General features: G+C 42.4%; 1 protein-coding gene across 9 annotated transcripts in view; it reads right to left on the bottom strand.

Annotated features, from left to right (window-relative positions):
* Window positions 1-3,089: 3,089 nt before the first annotated feature.
* Window positions 3,090-17,837, bottom strand: part of LOC139364978 (RUN domain-containing protein 1-like) — a 22,607-nt gene continuing 7,859 nt past the window's right edge. For 4 of the 9 annotated variants that reach the window (XR_011626522.1, XR_011626524.1, XR_011626523.1 and 1 more), the window contains exons 13-21: window positions 15,258-15,500; window positions 14,565-14,894; window positions 13,116-13,358; window positions 10,985-11,230; window positions 10,578-10,755; window positions 6,477-6,635; window positions 6,161-6,359; window positions 5,932-6,027; window positions 3,090-5,843 (exon numbers count right to left, since the gene is read on the bottom strand). Coding sequence is in view for 4 of the 9 variants with exons in the window: in XM_071102264.1 (XP_070958365.1) it covers window positions 4,981-5,843; window positions 5,932-6,027; window positions 6,161-6,359; window positions 6,477-6,635; window positions 7,651-8,043 (1,710 nt within the window). In the remaining 5 variants the exon portion in view is untranslated. Of the gene's footprint in view, window positions 5,844-5,931; window positions 6,028-6,160; window positions 6,360-6,476; window positions 6,636-7,650; window positions 8,420-9,307; window positions 10,756-10,984; window positions 11,231-13,115; window positions 13,359-14,564; window positions 14,895-15,257; window positions 15,501-17,837 lie in introns of those variants that run through there. The other 5 variants (XM_071102261.1, XM_071102262.1, XM_071102263.1 and 2 more) reach the window with 3 other exon arrangements.

Raw genomic sequence — 17,837 nt, 5'->3', positions numbered from 1 at the left:
TTGCTCAGAACTGGTAAAGGTGGCATGAAAACCTTTACAGGTCTCAATTTTCGGAAGATGGTTGTGAAAGCTACATTTGCCACATTCAGAATTGTGTCCCTGTAATTGAGGATGATTTCCACTCAGCTTGTGATTCACCTGTGTCAACTGAAGAAATTAGAGAGGCTCTGAATTCAATGAAAAAAGGGAAATCACCTGGCCCTGATGGCCTGTCAGTTGAATTCTATAGACAGTTTTGGGACTTACTACACAACACGATTTTCAATATGTTTCAAGATTGCATTAAAAATGGGGAAATGGTCTCCACTATGAAACAGGGCCTTATTTCATTGATTCCGAAGCCCGATAAAGACCCTTCTCTCATTGACAATTGGAGACCAATTACTTTTTTAAATGTTGATTATAAATGGATTGCTCTGGTTTATGCCAAAAGATTAAAGAAAGGAATAGATACCATTATAAAGGAGACTCAAACAGGATTTATGTGACGTACGTCAAGCTCTAACATTCGTTTAGTCTTGGACCTTACAGATTATTCAGATGCAATTGACTCAGATGCGGTTGTCCTATCTTTGGACTTGTGTAAAGCCTTTGACACAATTGAACATGAATTTCTCTTTAGGTCTCTTAAACTTTTTGGATTTGGTGAAAATTTCATTAAAGTCATTTGCATGTTTTACAAAGATATAAGTAGTTATGTGCTACTAAACCTTAATACTTCCAAAATATTTAGTATCAACAGAAGTGTACGACAGCGATGCCCAATTTCGCAATTTTTATTCATTTTGGTTGTGGAACTTCTATCTCTAGATATTCTGAATAATGCCAATTTGTATGGTTTAACCATTTTTAACAAAGAAATCAAAATTTCCCAAATGGCTGATAATACTACTCTTTTCTTAAGAGACAAAGACCAGGTCACCCATGCCCTTAATGCTATAACTGCATTTTCTATTGCATCAGGATTAATCCTGAATGTTTCTAAATGTGAAATCTTATGTTTATTTGACTCTGATGATAAAGAAATAGAAAATATTCCTGTAAAGGACTGTGTTAAATATTTAGGAATACATCTGTCAAAAAACCACTTAGTCAGACAACATTTGAATTTCTCCACTAAAATTAAGAGAACTAAAAATATATTTAATAATTGGTTACAAAGAGATCTTTCTATACTTGGGAGTGTACTTCTGTCCAAGGCAGAGGGACTGTCTCGTTTTGTGTACCCCTCATTATTGTTATTTGTAAATTCAGCTACTTGTAAAGAGATCAATAAGACCTTTCTTGACTTCATCTGAAAGAATAAGTCTCACAAACGGAAAAAGATCTGTCCTTTCTAACAAAAGAGCTGAAGGCGGTCTAGAAGTGTTGGATTTTGTTGACATAAATAACACTTTCAAAATAAACTGGTTGAAAAGATGTTTGATCAATACTGATTCAATATGGTATTTCATTCCAAATAATGTGTTTAATAAATTGGGAGGTCTTCAGTTTTTACTGAAATGTAATTATATTCCTGAAAGATTACCTGCTAAATTGGCTAGGTTTCACCAACAAGCTTTAAACCTGGAAAATATGTTTCCTGCACAATTTTTCCCCACATAAAGCTCTTTTGTGGAATAATTCATTATTCTACCCCAGCTGGCATGAGAGGAATATTGACTTTGTTCTTCATGTTTTCGACAAGAAGTGTAATATTCTCACATATGAACAATTTATAACATTGAAAGAGTTTCCAATACCTTTCAGAGAGTTTATTTCTGTGATCAAAGCCGTTCCCAGTGGTCTAACTACACTAATGAAAACTCATCTTAGCTTTGGTAATGATCACAAAGTTTATCCAGAACTCAGATTGGAAGGTGTGGGCTTACTTGAGAGATCTTGTTGTAATAAATATATAAGACAAATTCTTCATTCACAAAACCAACTTACACCGAGAGGAACATGTTTCTGACACTGTCTGGAAAAATGCATGGTTAAGGCCTTACAAATACTGTATACCAAACAAAGTTAAGGAAGTGCACTTCAAAGTTTTACCTAAGATATATCCATGTAATTCTATGATATCCAAATTTGTTCCTATTGATGATATCTGCGTTTTTTGTGAAAAAGAAGGTGAGAATCTGTCTCACTTTTTCTTTGAATGTAAATTTGTGTCAGAATCTTGGGAAAACCTTGCAAAATACTTATTTACCATTATGAACACTACCCATGTTTTTGACATGAAAGATATACAATGTTACTATTGCAATGATAACAAGACCACTGAAATGATTGTTCATTTTTTAAATTCTTGTTGCCAAATTCTTCATACACAAACAAAAATTCAAAAATTCTATACCAAAATTACACATTTTTCTGATTGAATTTAATTATCTTATTAAAACATTAACCCTAGTGAATAACATCTTTCTGAATCATTATAAGATTTTTTCAGAGTGAATACAATTGCACTAAAATTGTTTATTTTTTGAATTAATGTATTGATATTTTTTGTACGTTTGAGTATTTTCTTGTTAATACCTGTGTTTTGTTTTGTTTGACATGTTTGATGTAGCAATGTAAGCTGATTTTTGTATTATGTTTAATAAAAATAATAATAAAAAATGCTCAGAACTGTTCCTTTATTTTGGAACATCATATATATTTTTTAAAAGTCAGTTAAGGACAAATTCTTATTTACAATGACGGCCTATCCTAACCCGGACAACCCTGGGCCAATTGTGGGACTCCCAATCACAGCCAATTGTGATATAGCCCAGGATTGAACCAGGGTCTGCAGTGATGCCTCTAGCACGGAGATGCAGTGCCTTAGACCGCTGCGCCACTCAGGAGCCATTTATGTCAAGCTTATAAAAGGCAACCTAGAGTCAGCCCTATATTGAGTTTCTCTGTGACATGTGGCAATCAAGGTGTCCTATTCAGTTGTTGGCACAGTTGCCAGTGTTCTCTGATGCTCCTATGCAAAGTGAAGGCCTGCAACCTGACTAAAGACAAAAGTGTCAGGCATCATTATAACCCCTGTATTTTATATGACTTATTAATGTGCATTGACAACAAGTGTGTTGAAAGCAATGAATGGGCTGAAATAGGTTTTTGAAATAGTTTATTTGCTCACATTCATAGTTATTGAACAAAAGTAATAAACAGCTGTATAATATGTTTTTCTCAATATGACCAGTAAGGTATACACAGAAAAGCAAAAACAAATCAGAGACAGTAACTAAGTCTCATTTTTCATACAGAAATGTAGATTCCTTAGTAGTAGTATTGTGATGTGTGCATCTATGTTTGCGTTAACAGTAGTTTTGACATGAGCACAGTGCATTTGAAAAGTGAAAAGTAACAATGCAGGCTAAATGAAGGGGGTATTGATATTCACACTAACACATCAGAAGTATGCAAACCAAAGTATCCCTTTCGATGTAGGACAACTTGTCCTCCGATACACTACATGGAGATGCACACCAGTAAAGCACAGACCAGATCCAAGCATAGTCTGGTAGTGGTCCGGCTGAGGCATTTGCAATTTACTATACAACAAAATAGAAATAGATCTCAATACAATACCATAGACCATAAAAGAATAGAACAGAAAGTCTGGGAGCAGCACTTAACCAGTAACAAAGTATGTAACACCTTAATATGAGGGTTGGAAAAACCATACCAGGGATGATAACAGTTTTCACTCATGTGGAAATGAACAGTATCTATGGTTTGTACATTCAGCTTTTCAGGATACACCCCATGTGATTCACATGTAATAGGAAGATTTCACTTCAAGTGGTTTTCATTCACCATTCAAAAAACAAATAGAAACAGAGAAAACAATCACATCCCACAATCATCTTAAATATTGGTCGATTAAATATGTAATTACATAAGCTAAATAGTTAAATCGTATATATTTTTGTAATTTTTTGAATCACTTCCATTTGGACCAGTAAAGCAGCAGTTAATACAGGGTCTCTACGTTATCCACCTTCTTTAAGACACGTTAGGCAGGTTCTGCTTATTTCTCAACGGAGAGACACTACATGCTGCATGAGTGATCATTTGGATTTTCAGAACACTTGTGACATCTTTAGAATTTTGACCTCTCTTGTACATTCATTGGTGAGAGCATACACTGTTGCCACGTTCATTTGACCTGAGTGCATTGAATAGTGCGCGTCTTCTGTGAACGCAACAGCGGAGCTTTGAGTAACCACAGACAGAGAGCAATGCTCTGTGAATGTGAACTGTAGTAACCCATATTATTCTCTTCCGTAGAGAACACAAATTGTAGTTTAGTGACAGTGCAGGATACTGGTCTGTTTTTGCCCATACTACAGAGTATGCGGAGGGAATGACTATACATTTGGTCACATTGATGATCACCCATTCTATAGGTAATCATTATACAGTAGTGAATTACTGTAAAAGGCCAACCTCATGATATTATCTGCATAGGTCTGAGCTACTGCATCTCATCTCCATAGGGACAAGTGAAACAACATCACATAAAGGAAGTGTTTAATAAGGGGAGGCAACAAGCTCCATATAATGCAATGTAACAAGTCATTAAGATCTTGATATGCTCCCTTTGTGTGGTTATTGGGGGGGGGGGGGGGCATTGATAAATGAAATGTTAGTTACAGATTTGCCATATAAAAATCAGATTTGCTATATAATGCATCTCAACATTGCACACTTGATTTTTGTTGAACAGCTTTGCACGGAATTCATGCCATGTTTTAGACAGGATGCTAACAAAAATGTTTTGACCCAATGACCCAAGATAAATTTAAAGTTAAACGGATAAAGCAACATTAGCACAAATCTTTTATGCCAATTATAATTTCAGCACTTGAGGAAGACCCAAACCATGCCTCCCGGTCCTCAAAGGCCAGTTGATTGTATTATTTTTTACTCTTAAATCAGGCCTGGTAACCATGTGAGCTGAAAGCATGGTTTTGGGTGTCTCTCGACAGTCCCTTCTCAGAAGGCATCCTTGATGTTCTTGAGCTGCCTCACAGCCAGGTCCACCGGCAGGTTAAACTTGAGGTGGCTGATACGTCCCAGGATGCGCAGGGCTCCCTCGAAGCCTGTCTGGGCCATGTAGCTCCAGTGCTGGTAGTGCGGGTGCACCAAGGCCCCTGACTTGCACAGCAGGTTAAGCCATGACACGAGCCTCTGCTCATTCAGAGCCATGCATACCAGAGCCTTGAACTCTGAGTCTGCTCCTCGCTTGTAGCGATCGTGCTCCAGCAACACTGAGTGAATGGCCCAGAGCAGAGACTGCTTGGGTGTGACAGTGACCGGATTGCCCGCAACAGGTAGGCTGAAGGACTGCGAGAGTTGGCGGGCAGGCGACTCCACGAAGGCCTTGCCATTTTTGGAGTGGTAGTACTTGACAAAGAGCTCCCAGGGGTGGATGGTCGATGGGCCAGGTCTGTAGGGCAGCAGGCAGGAGATGGGGGCCAGCACCAGGCTCATGCCCTGGGAGGGGGAGTAGAGACCATGGGCTAGCAGGTCTCTCAGAGCCATGGCCAGCTCCTTCCTCACTGAGGCAGTGAGCTCATCACGGGATCCCAAGGACAAGCTGCTGTTGTAGCTGACCACATGATCTACTGAGGGCTGTCTGCACGAGGCCTGCACTCGAACCCGGTCTACAGCCCCCTCCAGACGCTGCAGCAGAGGGCCGTAGTCCTGGCCCACTTCCCCCTGCGACCACATGCTCTGGGGAACGTGGCCAGCCGCACAGCCAAACTGGCTCACTGCAAAGATCTGCAGCACAGCCAGGGCCCGCTGGATCAGCTGCAAGCCTGTCTGCCTCATCTTCTGGGCCTGCTCTGGGTCCACTATGGGCAGGAGAAGAGAATCATTAGAACAGATGTATTGTGAGTGATGTTGTAGAGCCTATGATAATAATGCTGGGTGATAACTGACTTTTCTTCCTCCCTCCAGGGGCTCTGGTGTTGGGCCCTGCTGTCCTCGGCTGCTGGCTGGGTTCACCATCAGACAGAAGAGGGTTCCCTACCTCATCTGTTGGGTAAAGGGAAAATACAGTAGTAAGTCAGAATATTGGTGGAATATTTCAGTAACAAAGTGTGTATTACTGAGCTTCCAAGACACCTAACCACAGCCAACATGGCATCCCAGGCCCACTGCCACCTACCCTGGATGAAGTTGATGAACATCTCTAGGTCCCTGATCTGGGTCTTGAGCTGGTCCACCAGCTGCTCCTTGACCCTGGCTGGGTTGACTATTTGAGCGATGGCAGCGTCCACTCTCTGTCTTAGCTCCTCAGGCGTCAGGTTCCCTATGTCCTCATTGAAGTTCACATCCAGCTTCTTGATCAACTCGTCAATGATTACCTGGCAGTGGAAGAGTGGAACCGTCATGAGTATTATCAGGACATTACACATTGGGAGGAAACAACATTGTATCGAATAGACTTTTAGGAGACTTCTGGTACATGAACGGAGCCCTACCTTCTGTCTCTCCATGACCACAGACTGGGGCAGGGAGTCGTAGCTGCCCTCCTGGTAGGCATAGCGCTCCAGGTCATCCAACTGGGTCTTCAGCTGGACGATGAGCTCCTTCTGCTTCTCCCTCTGGACCTCCAGACGCTCCCTCTTCTCCCTCTCACTCTGTGTGGAGAAGAGAGAACACAGAATACACTGTCAGTGGAGGACTGGGGTGTACAAAGGGGACAGGGAGTGATGGGGAGGGTCTATACACAGCCCGTATTCATCATGCATGTTTACTAAAGACAGACTAAACAGATGCTGGAGAGGAACAGAGAGCTGTAGCCATACTCACCAGGTCCTCCTACAAGTAAAGCATGTAGACACAGAGGAAATCAGAAAAATAAAACCTTTAATCAAAGACAGTATTACATAAGCAGGCCTTATGACGAAGGTAAATGGAGAGTTTCATGGAGTAAACAATGGGCTTTGGTTTAGTTGTGCATACAGAAGCTATTATTACAGAGGTCAGGTCTGATCTTTGTAATAATAGTGATAATGATCTTCTGGAAGCATGTTAACGGAGCCTGTGAGTCACTTATTGTGTTGATGAGATACCACCATTTTCTATCTTCCTCTGGAGATAACAGATCTCAGGGAACAGAACAGAGAGCACAGCCTTGATGTTTTGATGCAAACCAAAGCCTTAATCAAAACCAGGTAGCCGCAGGATAATTTCATTTCCTGTGAGATGTTTGACAAGACGGTGGCTGCTACTACCTGTGTGTGTGTGTGTGTGTGTGTGTGTGTGTGTACACGTGCGCATGTTTCAGAGTGTTGCATCCAAGGGTGTGTCTGAGTCTATGTGTGTCCAGTGGTCATCCTCACAGCTATCCTACTGACACTGAATGATGACCAGCCTACGGGCAGCAACTAATGTGACCACCACACTCACTCCCATCCCCTCACCAGGTATTACTGGTGGAACACTGTGTACGGACGTCGGTCTGTTTTGTGGGGGACTAACATAACCTATTTTTCTACACATAATGGATAGCTTATAGCTTGCATAATCACACAACCTCAAGCAATTGAGTGTTTGTGTTGACATCCTTTTTCCACTTACTGAAGAGGAACCATTGTTTACATTCTTAGATCTACCAAGTCTGACCAGCCGTGGGCTAGATGGACTACTTACCGCGTTTTCGAGCTGTTGAGTGTCCTGTGGCCTGCATCCCACAACGTGAGGACAGCCTTTGAAGGCAAACTCCTCGAGTTCTACCAGCATCCTCTCCTTCTCATCAGTCGGAGCGTGAACTATCTGCTTCAAGCGGAACTGCACTTGTGCAAAATGAGATGTCAAAGCGAGGAGCGAGGAATTCAGCAGGCCCTGTTCGTCCTCCAATTTCCTCAATCTTGCGGCCATCTCCGTCTCACCAGACGCAGCTGAGCCTTTCCTCCTCGGCTCGACCGCGTTTCCCTTCCCGCTCTCATCCTCCGGACTGGCTACAGCGCCGACGGGCGCCCATCGCTCGCCAGCCCCAGCAAAGGCAGCTTCGCTGTCCGAGGTTGACAGTTCCTCTGTCGACATGTTTGAAAGGTAATAAAGACAACGTTGTCCTCCGATATTAAAGTTATTGTCAACCGGAAACGACGCTTTGTTTTATCGTTTATGTACACCGTTTTTTACCACCGATGAAGCAGGTGCATCGCCATCTTGAAAGATTCATACGTCAAAGGGAGAGGCGGGCTTCCAAACGTCATAAACAGTGCCACGTTATCGTAAAAGCACTGATCTGGTGTGCATATGAACTGCCTGCAAGAAACAGCAATATGCCATTTCAACCTATCCGTAGCATAACTTCCCAGTGGGGCACACTGACGAGAATAGTAGGAGTATGGTTTGTTGGTGTTTAATCCGGTGGTTGAGCAGAGTACCAATCTTGAAGAAACCATTTGAGTTATCCAAACTGGTGGAGAAAGTACTGGGTAAAGTGAAGGTTGTGAGGATCACGAGAGGCGGGCTCATCAGAAGGAACGTGCCTTAATCGATTTTCTAAATTGCTAGCCCATACTGCATTTATTTATTTATCTTGCTCCTTTGCACCCGGGTATCTCTACTTGCACATTTAACTTCTGCACATAAATCACTCCCGTGTTTAAGTTGTATATTGTAATTATTTCACCACCATGGCATATTTATTGCCTTTACCTCCCTTATCTCACATCAATTGCACATGCTGTATATAGACTTGTTCTACTGTATTATTGACTGTGTTTGTTTATTCCGTGTGTAACTCTTGTATGTGTCGAACTGCTTTGCTTTATTCTTGACCAGGTCGCAGTTGTAAATGAGAACTTGTTCTCAGCTAGCCTACCTGGTTAAATAAAGGTGAAATAAAATAAAGTTTAAAGTGTCTTGTGTGTCTCTTCGGAACAGGGCACCCCTCAAGGGGGAGTTAAGGAATATTGCCCCAAGCCGTACCACCGTCTCAGGTCCTAGAACCTAAGGGAAATATGGGGATCTAAAATACGAAGTTGGAGTTTGTTTTGTCTATATACTATTTTTTATTAGGGTGGATTAAGTTAGTATCATTATTACGTATGGATTTATTCATATTTTATTGGTTTCCAACCGTCAAATTGGTGGCGCCAATACACCTTTCGGGGTGTAGTCCGCCATCAAACCCACAGAAAACGTATCAGACGTTGAATGTGTTTTTTCTCCAACTGTAGTCCACTCAGTACTCACCTTTATCACCTCTTGAGTTTTTACCTTTTTACTTGCAGGGCCTACTATAGTTACATCCTGGGAACAGATTTGAGTGAACACTGATCACAACCCAACACATGCATAGTGTACAATTGGTTTGGCAATTACTTTAATTTTTTTAATCACATTTTACAGCAAATTAATTCCCTTTGGTAGCAACAGCCAGAATCATTACGGACTATTTAAAATGGCATAATTTCTAAAACACAAGGAAGTGGGATAATCCATCTCTTACTTAAAATGTGGTAGCAACAAGACGGAGGGCATATGGGGCGGCAGGTAGCCTAGTGGCTAGAGCGTTGGAGGGTATGTGGGGTGGCAGGTAGCTTAGTGGCTAAAGCGTTGGAGGGTATGTGGGGTGGCAGGTAGCTTAGTGGTTAGAGCGTTGGAGGGTATGTGGGGTGGCAGGTAGCTTAGTGGTTAGAGCGTTGGAGGGTATGTGGGGTGGCAGGTAGCTTAGTGGTTAGAGCGTTGGAGGGTATGTGGGGTGGCAGGTAGCTTAGTGGTTAGAGCGTTGGAGGGTATGTGGGGTGGCAGGTAGCTTAGTGGTTAGAGCGTTGGACTAGTAACCGAAAGGTTGCAAGACCACATCCCTGAGATGACAAGGTAAAAATCTCTCGTTCTGCTCCTGGACAAGACAGTAAACCCATTGTTCCTAGGCCGTCATTGAAAATAAGAATTTGTTTTTAACTGACTTTCCTATATATATATATATATATATATATATATTTCAAGTTTTCCCAAGTAGACAGTATCAGTTCAGCCACAGGGTGGCATATTTATTTTATTTAACCTTTATTTAACTAGACAAATCAGTTAAGAACAAATTTGTATTTACAATGATGGCCTACATATGGCAGACTAATGTAAAAGGTATACCTGAAACTATGAGGCATAATGCACTTCACATGGTCAACTAAAAAACAACACTCTTCCTGTTTAAAAGGTAACAAACATTGTAAAACAGTACTAAGTTCTTGTCATTTATATGCTCCTCTGTGTCAATCTTGATAGTATCTTACAACTAGTTTGATCACATTCCAATGCTTCCCTGAGCCACAACCCTAAAAGATTGTTCAACATTGGTATCTAATTTTTGGAGTGATTTCAAATCCTTGATAGTTTCTGTTCATGAGCAAGCATGGGTATCTCTTGAAGTAAATGTAGTAACATTCCAAGCACCTACCAATGGCGCAAAATGTTACTTATTTTCACTTCCCTTTCCTATATATACACACACACACACAATTTTTCCTCTGTAAAAAACACAATTTGATATACTGTAACAGTGATATTAAGCTCCTGCGTCCCTTCATTAGTGCAATGCGTCTGGTGGTGGAGTGTGGGCCTACCAACGGTTGGAGTGATGGGTCTAGCCCAATGTTGTCACACACGCAGGGCTCTCTTCTTGTTGGAGAAGAACACCTGCCAGTGGTCCCATTTGAAGCCAGTGGACTGGGTGCAGGACCCTCCCTCACCACAGGTGTAGCCTGTAGTGCAGCAGTGCTTCATGTCACTGCAGCACACCGCCTAGGAGGACAGGTGGAGGAGGACAGGTGGAGGAGGACAGGGATAAGGTGGAAGGGAGAGTAAAAAAAGAGATTGAGGAAGCAATGAGAGAAACCATATAGGAATTTGACTATTCAATAGAAGGAGAGTAGATGCCTTAGTCTTGAACTCCACTAACATTAGTATGACATTTTCATTTCTAGAAGCGTTTGTGGTGTCTGTGGTGAGAAGGCGGAGGTGTATATCATACATTTGGAACGGGACAGCAGGCCCATGTAGTGGCGGAGACCTTGCAGCATGTCTCCTCATTATTGCAGACAAACGGCCCCCCACAGTGGATTTCCTTCTCCTGTGGGGTCGGGGGCTCAGGCGCAGACACCCGAGTTAGGGGTACCGTCTGGAACTGAAGAAACATTAGCTTCTGGCAAGTCCCTGAGCCCATGTTACAGCTGTAGCCCTGTGGACAGCAGTGCTCCTCATCTGCACAGCACACTGCCTATACAGGGAGACAAGACAGAGAAATTATTTTTATTTAATTTAACTAGGCAAGTCAGTAAAGAACAAATTCTTATATACAGTGCCTTGCAAAAGTATTCGGCCCCCTTGAACTTTGCGACCTTTTGCCACATTTCAGGCTTCAAACATAAAGATATAAAACTGTATTTTTTTGTGAAGAATCAACAACAAGTGGGACACAATCATGAAGTGGAACGACATTTATTGGATATTTCAAACTTTTTTAACAAATCAAAAACTGAAAAATTGGGCGTGCAAAATTATTCAGCCCCCTTAAGTTAATACTTTGTAGCGCCACCTTTTGCTGCGATTACAGCTGTAAGTCGCTTGGGGTATGTCTCTATCAGTTTTGCACATCGAGAGACTGACATTTTTTCCCATTCCTTGCAAAACAGCTCAAGCTCAGTGAGGTTGGATGGAGAGCATTTGTGAACAGCAGTTTTCAGTTCTTTCCACAGATTCTCGATTGGATTCAGGTCTGGACTTTGACTTGGCCATTCTAACACCTGGATATGTTTATTTTTGAACCATTCCATTGTAGATTTTGCTTTATGTTTTGGATCATTGTCTTGTTGGAAGACAAATCTCCATCCCAGTCTCAGGTCTTTTGCAAACTCCATCAGGTTTTCTTCCAGAATGGTCCTGTATTTGGCTCCATCCATCTTCCCATCAATTTTAACCATCTTACCAGTCCCTGCTGAAGAAAAGCAGGCCCAAACCATGATGCTGCCACCACCATGTTTGACAGTGGGGATGGTGTGTTCAGCTGTGTTGCTTTTACGCCAAACATAACGTTTTGCATTGTTGCTAAAAAGTTCAATTTTGGTTTCATCTGACCAGAGCACCTTCTTCCACATGTTTGGTGTGTCTCCCAGGTGGCTTGTGGCAAACTTTAAACAACACTTTTTATGGATATCTTTAAGAAATGGCTTTCTTCTTGCCACTCTTCCATAAAGGCCAGATTTGTGCAATATACGACTGATTGTTGTCCTATGGACAGAGTCACCTCAGCTGTAGATCTCTGCAGTTCATCCAGAGTGATCATGGGCCTCTTGGCTGCATCTCTGATCAGTCTTCTCCTTGTATGAGCTGAAAGTTTAGAGGGACGGCCAGGTCTTGGTAGATTTGCAGTGGTCTGATACTCCTTCCATTTCAATATTATCGCTTGCACAGTGCTCCTTGGGATGTTTAAAGCTTGGGAAATCGTTTTGTATCCAAATCCGGCTTTAAACTTCTTCACAACAGTATCTCGGACCTGCCTGGTGTGTTCCTTGTTCTTCATGATGCTCTCTGCGCTTTTAACGGACCTCTGAGACTAGCACAGTGCAGGTGCATTTATACGGAGACTTGATTACACACAGGTGGATTGTATTTATCATCATTAGTCATTTAGGTCAACATTGGATCATTCAGAGATCCTCACTGAACTTCTGGAGAGAGTTTGCTGCACTGAAAGTAAAGGTGCTGAATAATTTTGCACGCCCAATTTTTCAGTTTTTGATTTGTTAAAAAAGTTTGAAATATCCAATAAATGTCGTTCCACTTCATGATTGTGTCCCACTTGTTGTTGATTCTTCACAAAAAAATACAGTTTTATATCTTTATGTTTGAAGCCTGAAATGTGGCAAAAGGTCGCAAAGTTCAAGGGGGCCGAATACTTTCGCAAGGCACTGTACAATGACAGCCTACCCTGGCCAAACCTGGACAAATGCTGGGCCAATTGTGCGCTGCCCTATGGGACTCCCAATCACAGCCAGATGTGGTACAGACATGAAAGGTTCCCCATGTGAGATAGCAGAGCAAAACTGTTTCTAGGGTTCTCTATACGCATGTGCATACCAACACACACCCTTGCTCACACAAACCTTGCGCAGGGGGCAGCAGCCCCACTGTCCTGTGGAAAGTTGGCAGCAGCTGGAGCCTTCAGGGCATCTGTTCTGGGTGTCACACTTCACAGAGAGGGGGGCAGTGAAGGCACTGTCATCTGGCTCAGCTGCCAGCTTGTTGTACCATGGGATCACCACCCCAGCCTTAGAGCAGGAAGTCTTGGTCATATCACATATGTAGTCTTTGGGACAGCAGTGCTCTCCATCAGCACAGCACACTGCCTGGGGAAGAGGGAACAGAGAGTAGTGAGGGAAAGGGCTTTCATTCCCTAAAATCCTTCCTTAATGGGAACACCATTAATAGTGCTGAGTGAATAACCAACATTTTGGTTATCAAGCAACTAATTGACCGATGTCAGTTCAATTATTTTAATTCCATTTCGTTCAGTTTTTTTTTTTAATGAGCTCAATGCGCACGTTGCAGTTTCTTTAGAGATAAATCAGATCCAGCCTGAACTGTGAGATGTTGTAGGGAGTTGTTTCCAACAGGCCAATATTCTACATAGTTTAGCGCATAAAACATTGTAATGAACTACAATGACTATAATCCATTGCGCATCGACTTGTCCGGTCTGTGTTTCTTTTATGCCTGCTACAGAGGGGATATAGAGAGCGCTTGAGAAGCAGACTGGGCTGGAGAAGTCAACGGGACAAGTAAAAGAAATGTCCTTACATTTTTTTTTCTCAAATCTAAAGGTACAACCTAGATTTGAGCCAATGTCTTAAGTAGTTGAACAAGTTATTACTCCAACCTCATGAAAGTGACAATCTTACACGTTTTAATTTTAATAAAAATTACTATATTGAAGAAGTAAGTGGCTTTGATTTGGTGGTATGAACATGCGCAGTTCGGCACCTGATGCCCGTTAGACCCAATGGCGTTTCTGCGCATTAGCTTAGATAGCCAACGTTGCCATGACATCGCCTACAAGCGTGATTGGATATTTCTATTGGAGAAGCAGTTTCTGCCTATCTTCATACTGTACTGTCTTTGGAGCAGCTGTTGCTTCACCAGGTATCTCTACCTGAAAATACATGATCAAAGTGATTGATAGTTGGTATTCAGCAGTCATAAAAGTATGCCTTATTTATGTTGAAGAACTACAAAATAGTTATTTTGTCAGACAGCATAGGCACGAGCTCTATAGAGATTAAATGATGAATTGGAATGAAATAACAAAGTTATAAATTAAAACAAATGTAATACACACAAAACCTAATATTTTATTCAAGTAAAGCAATGTGATAAGCAGTAATGGCCAGCCACTTCCATCATGGGACTTGTATTGTTTTATTCTGTGCTGTTACAGCATTCAACCCAAATAATCGAAACCGAAATCCGTCATTATTTTTTAAATAATCTAACCGAAACCGAACAGACCTCAAAAGCACCAATTGCTCAGCACTAACCATTACTGTAACACTCACCTGTGGCAGTGGGCAGCAGCCCCATTTTTGGGTGGACTTCATAAAGCAGCAGGTAGCGTCCTTTGGGCAGCTGGTGTGGGCGTCACACTGTGTCCTGTGCAACTCCTCGTCTTCCTCACTGTCACCATCCTCTGTAGGCAGCTCCATGTCGTCCATCTGCACCCCCTGGCGGTCTGTGGGTGCCTCCTCATGATCAGGTGCCTGGGTTGTGAGGGTGGGCACCTTCACCACCATCGGCTCTGGCCCTGAGGGACCATCACAGGTGAGGGTAGTCAGGTCACAGGTGCTGCCATGGGGGCAACAGTGCTCATGGTCCTCACAGCAAACAGCCTTAAGGAAGGGAAAGGACACACAACAAGCCTTTATAGAAATTATGTAGAAGTATTGAGAAAAGTTGTGACTCCCTATATTACCCAGTTTCCCAGTTCTACTTTTCAATACTATAAAAACAACAATTGGTTCAAGCTCCAAAACCCCTTAATAAGGCAGAAGAAAGGTTAAGATCAGAAGCAGCAGCAAGCTGACAGGAGTAAAGAATGAGGATGTGATACTGGGATGTCGTAAAGACCAAAACTAAGTGCCTCTTTGTTAGTCATACAGAATCTCTCACCGCATCGCAGAGCAGTCAAGTTAAGAGGCCATTCATTAATTTGCCTATCCACAGCAGTAGTAGCCATATCTATTTGTCCTTACCTCAGGCAAGGGGCAGCAGGCCCAGCCTCCTGACGCTGTCTTGCAGCAGGTCGTGTTGTCGGGACACACATGGGTGGGGTCACAGGTAACATCTCCTGGCAATTTACCCTCCCGAGGCACGGCAGGAACCTTCTTCAGCCAGGGCTCAGAGGGGGAGCCTGAGGGGTCGTCACACGTCTGGGCAGCCTGGTTGCACTTCTTACCATGTGGGCAGCAGTGGACGAAGTCACTGCAGCAAACTGCCTGGAAGAGAGAAGAACCCAAACAAAAAGTGGAAGCTGTCACAGGAGAAGCAAAAGACATGTTTTTCCTCATAATCCTGGACTATCGGACCACCATTTTATTACGTTTGCAATTGCAACAAATAATCTGCTCAGACCCCAACCAAGGATCATCAAAAGTCGTGCTATAAATTCACAGACAACACAAAGATTCCTTGATGTCCTTCCAGATTCCCTCTGTCTACCCAAGGACGCCAGAGGACAAAAATCAGTTAACCACTTAACTGAGGAACTCAACTTAACCTTGCGCAATACCCTAGATGCAGTTGCACCCCTAAAAACTAAAAACATTTCTCATAAGAAACTAGCTCCCTGGTACACAGAAAATACCCGAGCTCTGAAGCAAGCTTCCAGAAAATTGGAACGGAAATGGCGCCACACCAAACTGGAAGTCTTCCGACTAGCTTGGAAAGACAGTACTGTGCAGTACCGAAGAGCCCTTACTGCTGCTCGATCATCCTATTTTTCTAACTTAATTGAGGAAAATAAGAACAATCCGAAATTCCTTTTTGATACTGTCGCAAAGCTAACTAAAAAGCAGCATTCCCCAAGAGAGAATGACTTTCACTTTAGCAGTGATAAATTCATGAACTTCTTTGAGGAAAAGATTATGATTATTAGAAAGCAAATTACGGACTCCTCCTTAAATCTGCGTATTCCTTCAAAGCTCAGTTGTCCTGAGTCTGCACAACTCTGCCAGGACCTAGGATCAAGAGAGACGCTCAAGTGTTTTAGTACTATATCTCTTGACACAATGATGAAAATAATCATGGCCTCTAAACCTTCAAGCTGCATACTGGACCCTATTCCAACTAAACTACTGAAAGAGCTGCTTCCTGTGCTTGGCCCTCCTATGTTGAACATAATAAACGGCTCTCTATCCACCGGATGTGTACCAAACTCACTAAAAGTGGCAGTAATAAAGCCTCTCTTGAAAAAGCCAAACCTTGACCCAGAAAATATAAAAAACTATCGGCCTATATCGAATCTTCCATTCCTCTCAAAAATTTTAGAAAAGGCTGTTGCGCAACAACTCACTGCCTTCCTGAAGACAAACAATGTATACGAAATGCTTCAGTCTGGTTTTAGACCCCATCATAGCACTGAGACGGCACTTGTGAAGGTGGTAAATGACATTTGAATGGCATCGGACCGAGGCTCTGCATCTGTCCTCGTGCTCCTAGACCTTAGTGCTGCTTTTGATACCATCGATCACCACATTCTTTTGGAGAGATTGGAAACCCAAATTGGTCTACACGGACAAGTTCTGGCCTGGTTTAGATCTTATCTGTCGGAAAGATATCAGTTTGTCTCTGTGAATGGTTTGTCCTCTGACAAATCAACTGTAAATTTCGGTGTTCCTCAAGGTTCCGTTTTAGGACCACTATTGTTTTCACTATATATTTTACCTCTTGGGGATGTCATTCGAAAACATAATGTTAACTTTCACTGCTATGCGGATGACACACAGCTGTACATTTCAATTAAACATGGTGAAGCCCCAAAATTGCCCTTGCTAGAAGAATGTGTTTCAGACATAAGGAAGTGGATGGCTGCAAACTTTCTACTTTTAAACTCGGACAAAACAGAGATGCTTGTTCTAGGTCCCAAGAAACAAAGAGATCTTCTGTTGAATCTGACAATTAATCTTAATGGTTGTACAGTCGTCTCAAATAAAACTGTGAAGGACCTCGGCGTTACTCTGGACCCTGATCTCTCTTTTGAAGAACATATCAAGACCATTTCAAGGACAGCTTTTTTCCATCTACGTAACATTGCAAAAATCAGAAACTTTCTGTCCAAAAATGATGCAGAAAAATTAATCCATGCTTTTGTCGCTTCCAGGTTAGACTACTGCAATGCTCTACTTTCCGGCTACCCGGATAAAGCACTAAATAAACTTCAGTTAGTGCTAAATACGGCTGCTAGAATCCTGACTAGAACCAAAAAATTTGATCATATTACTCCAGTGCTAGCCTCTCTACACTGGCTTCCTGTCAAAGCAAGGGCTGATTTCAAGGTTTTACTGCTAACCTACAAAGCATTACATGGGCTTGCTCCTACCTATCTCTCTGATTTGGTCCTGCCGTACATACCTACACGTACGCTACGGTCACAAGACGCAGGCCTCCTAATTGTCCCTAGAATTTTTAAGCAAACAGCTGGAGGCAGGGCTTTCTCCTATAGAGCTCCATTTTTATGGAACGGTCTGCCTACCCATGTCAGAGACGCAAACTCGGTCTCAACCTTTAAGTCTCTACTGAAGACTCATCTCTTCAGTGGGTCATATGATTGAGTG

This window comes from Oncorhynchus clarkii, chromosome 13, assembly GCF_045791955.1.
Source record: "Oncorhynchus clarkii lewisi isolate Uvic-CL-2024 chromosome 13, UVic_Ocla_1.0, whole genome shotgun sequence".
NCBI lineage: Eukaryota > Metazoa > Chordata > Actinopteri > Salmoniformes > Salmonidae > Oncorhynchus > Oncorhynchus clarkii.
The sequence above is the reverse complement of the archived record's forward strand: the minus strand, read 5'-3'. Positions and strand labels throughout refer to the sequence as shown.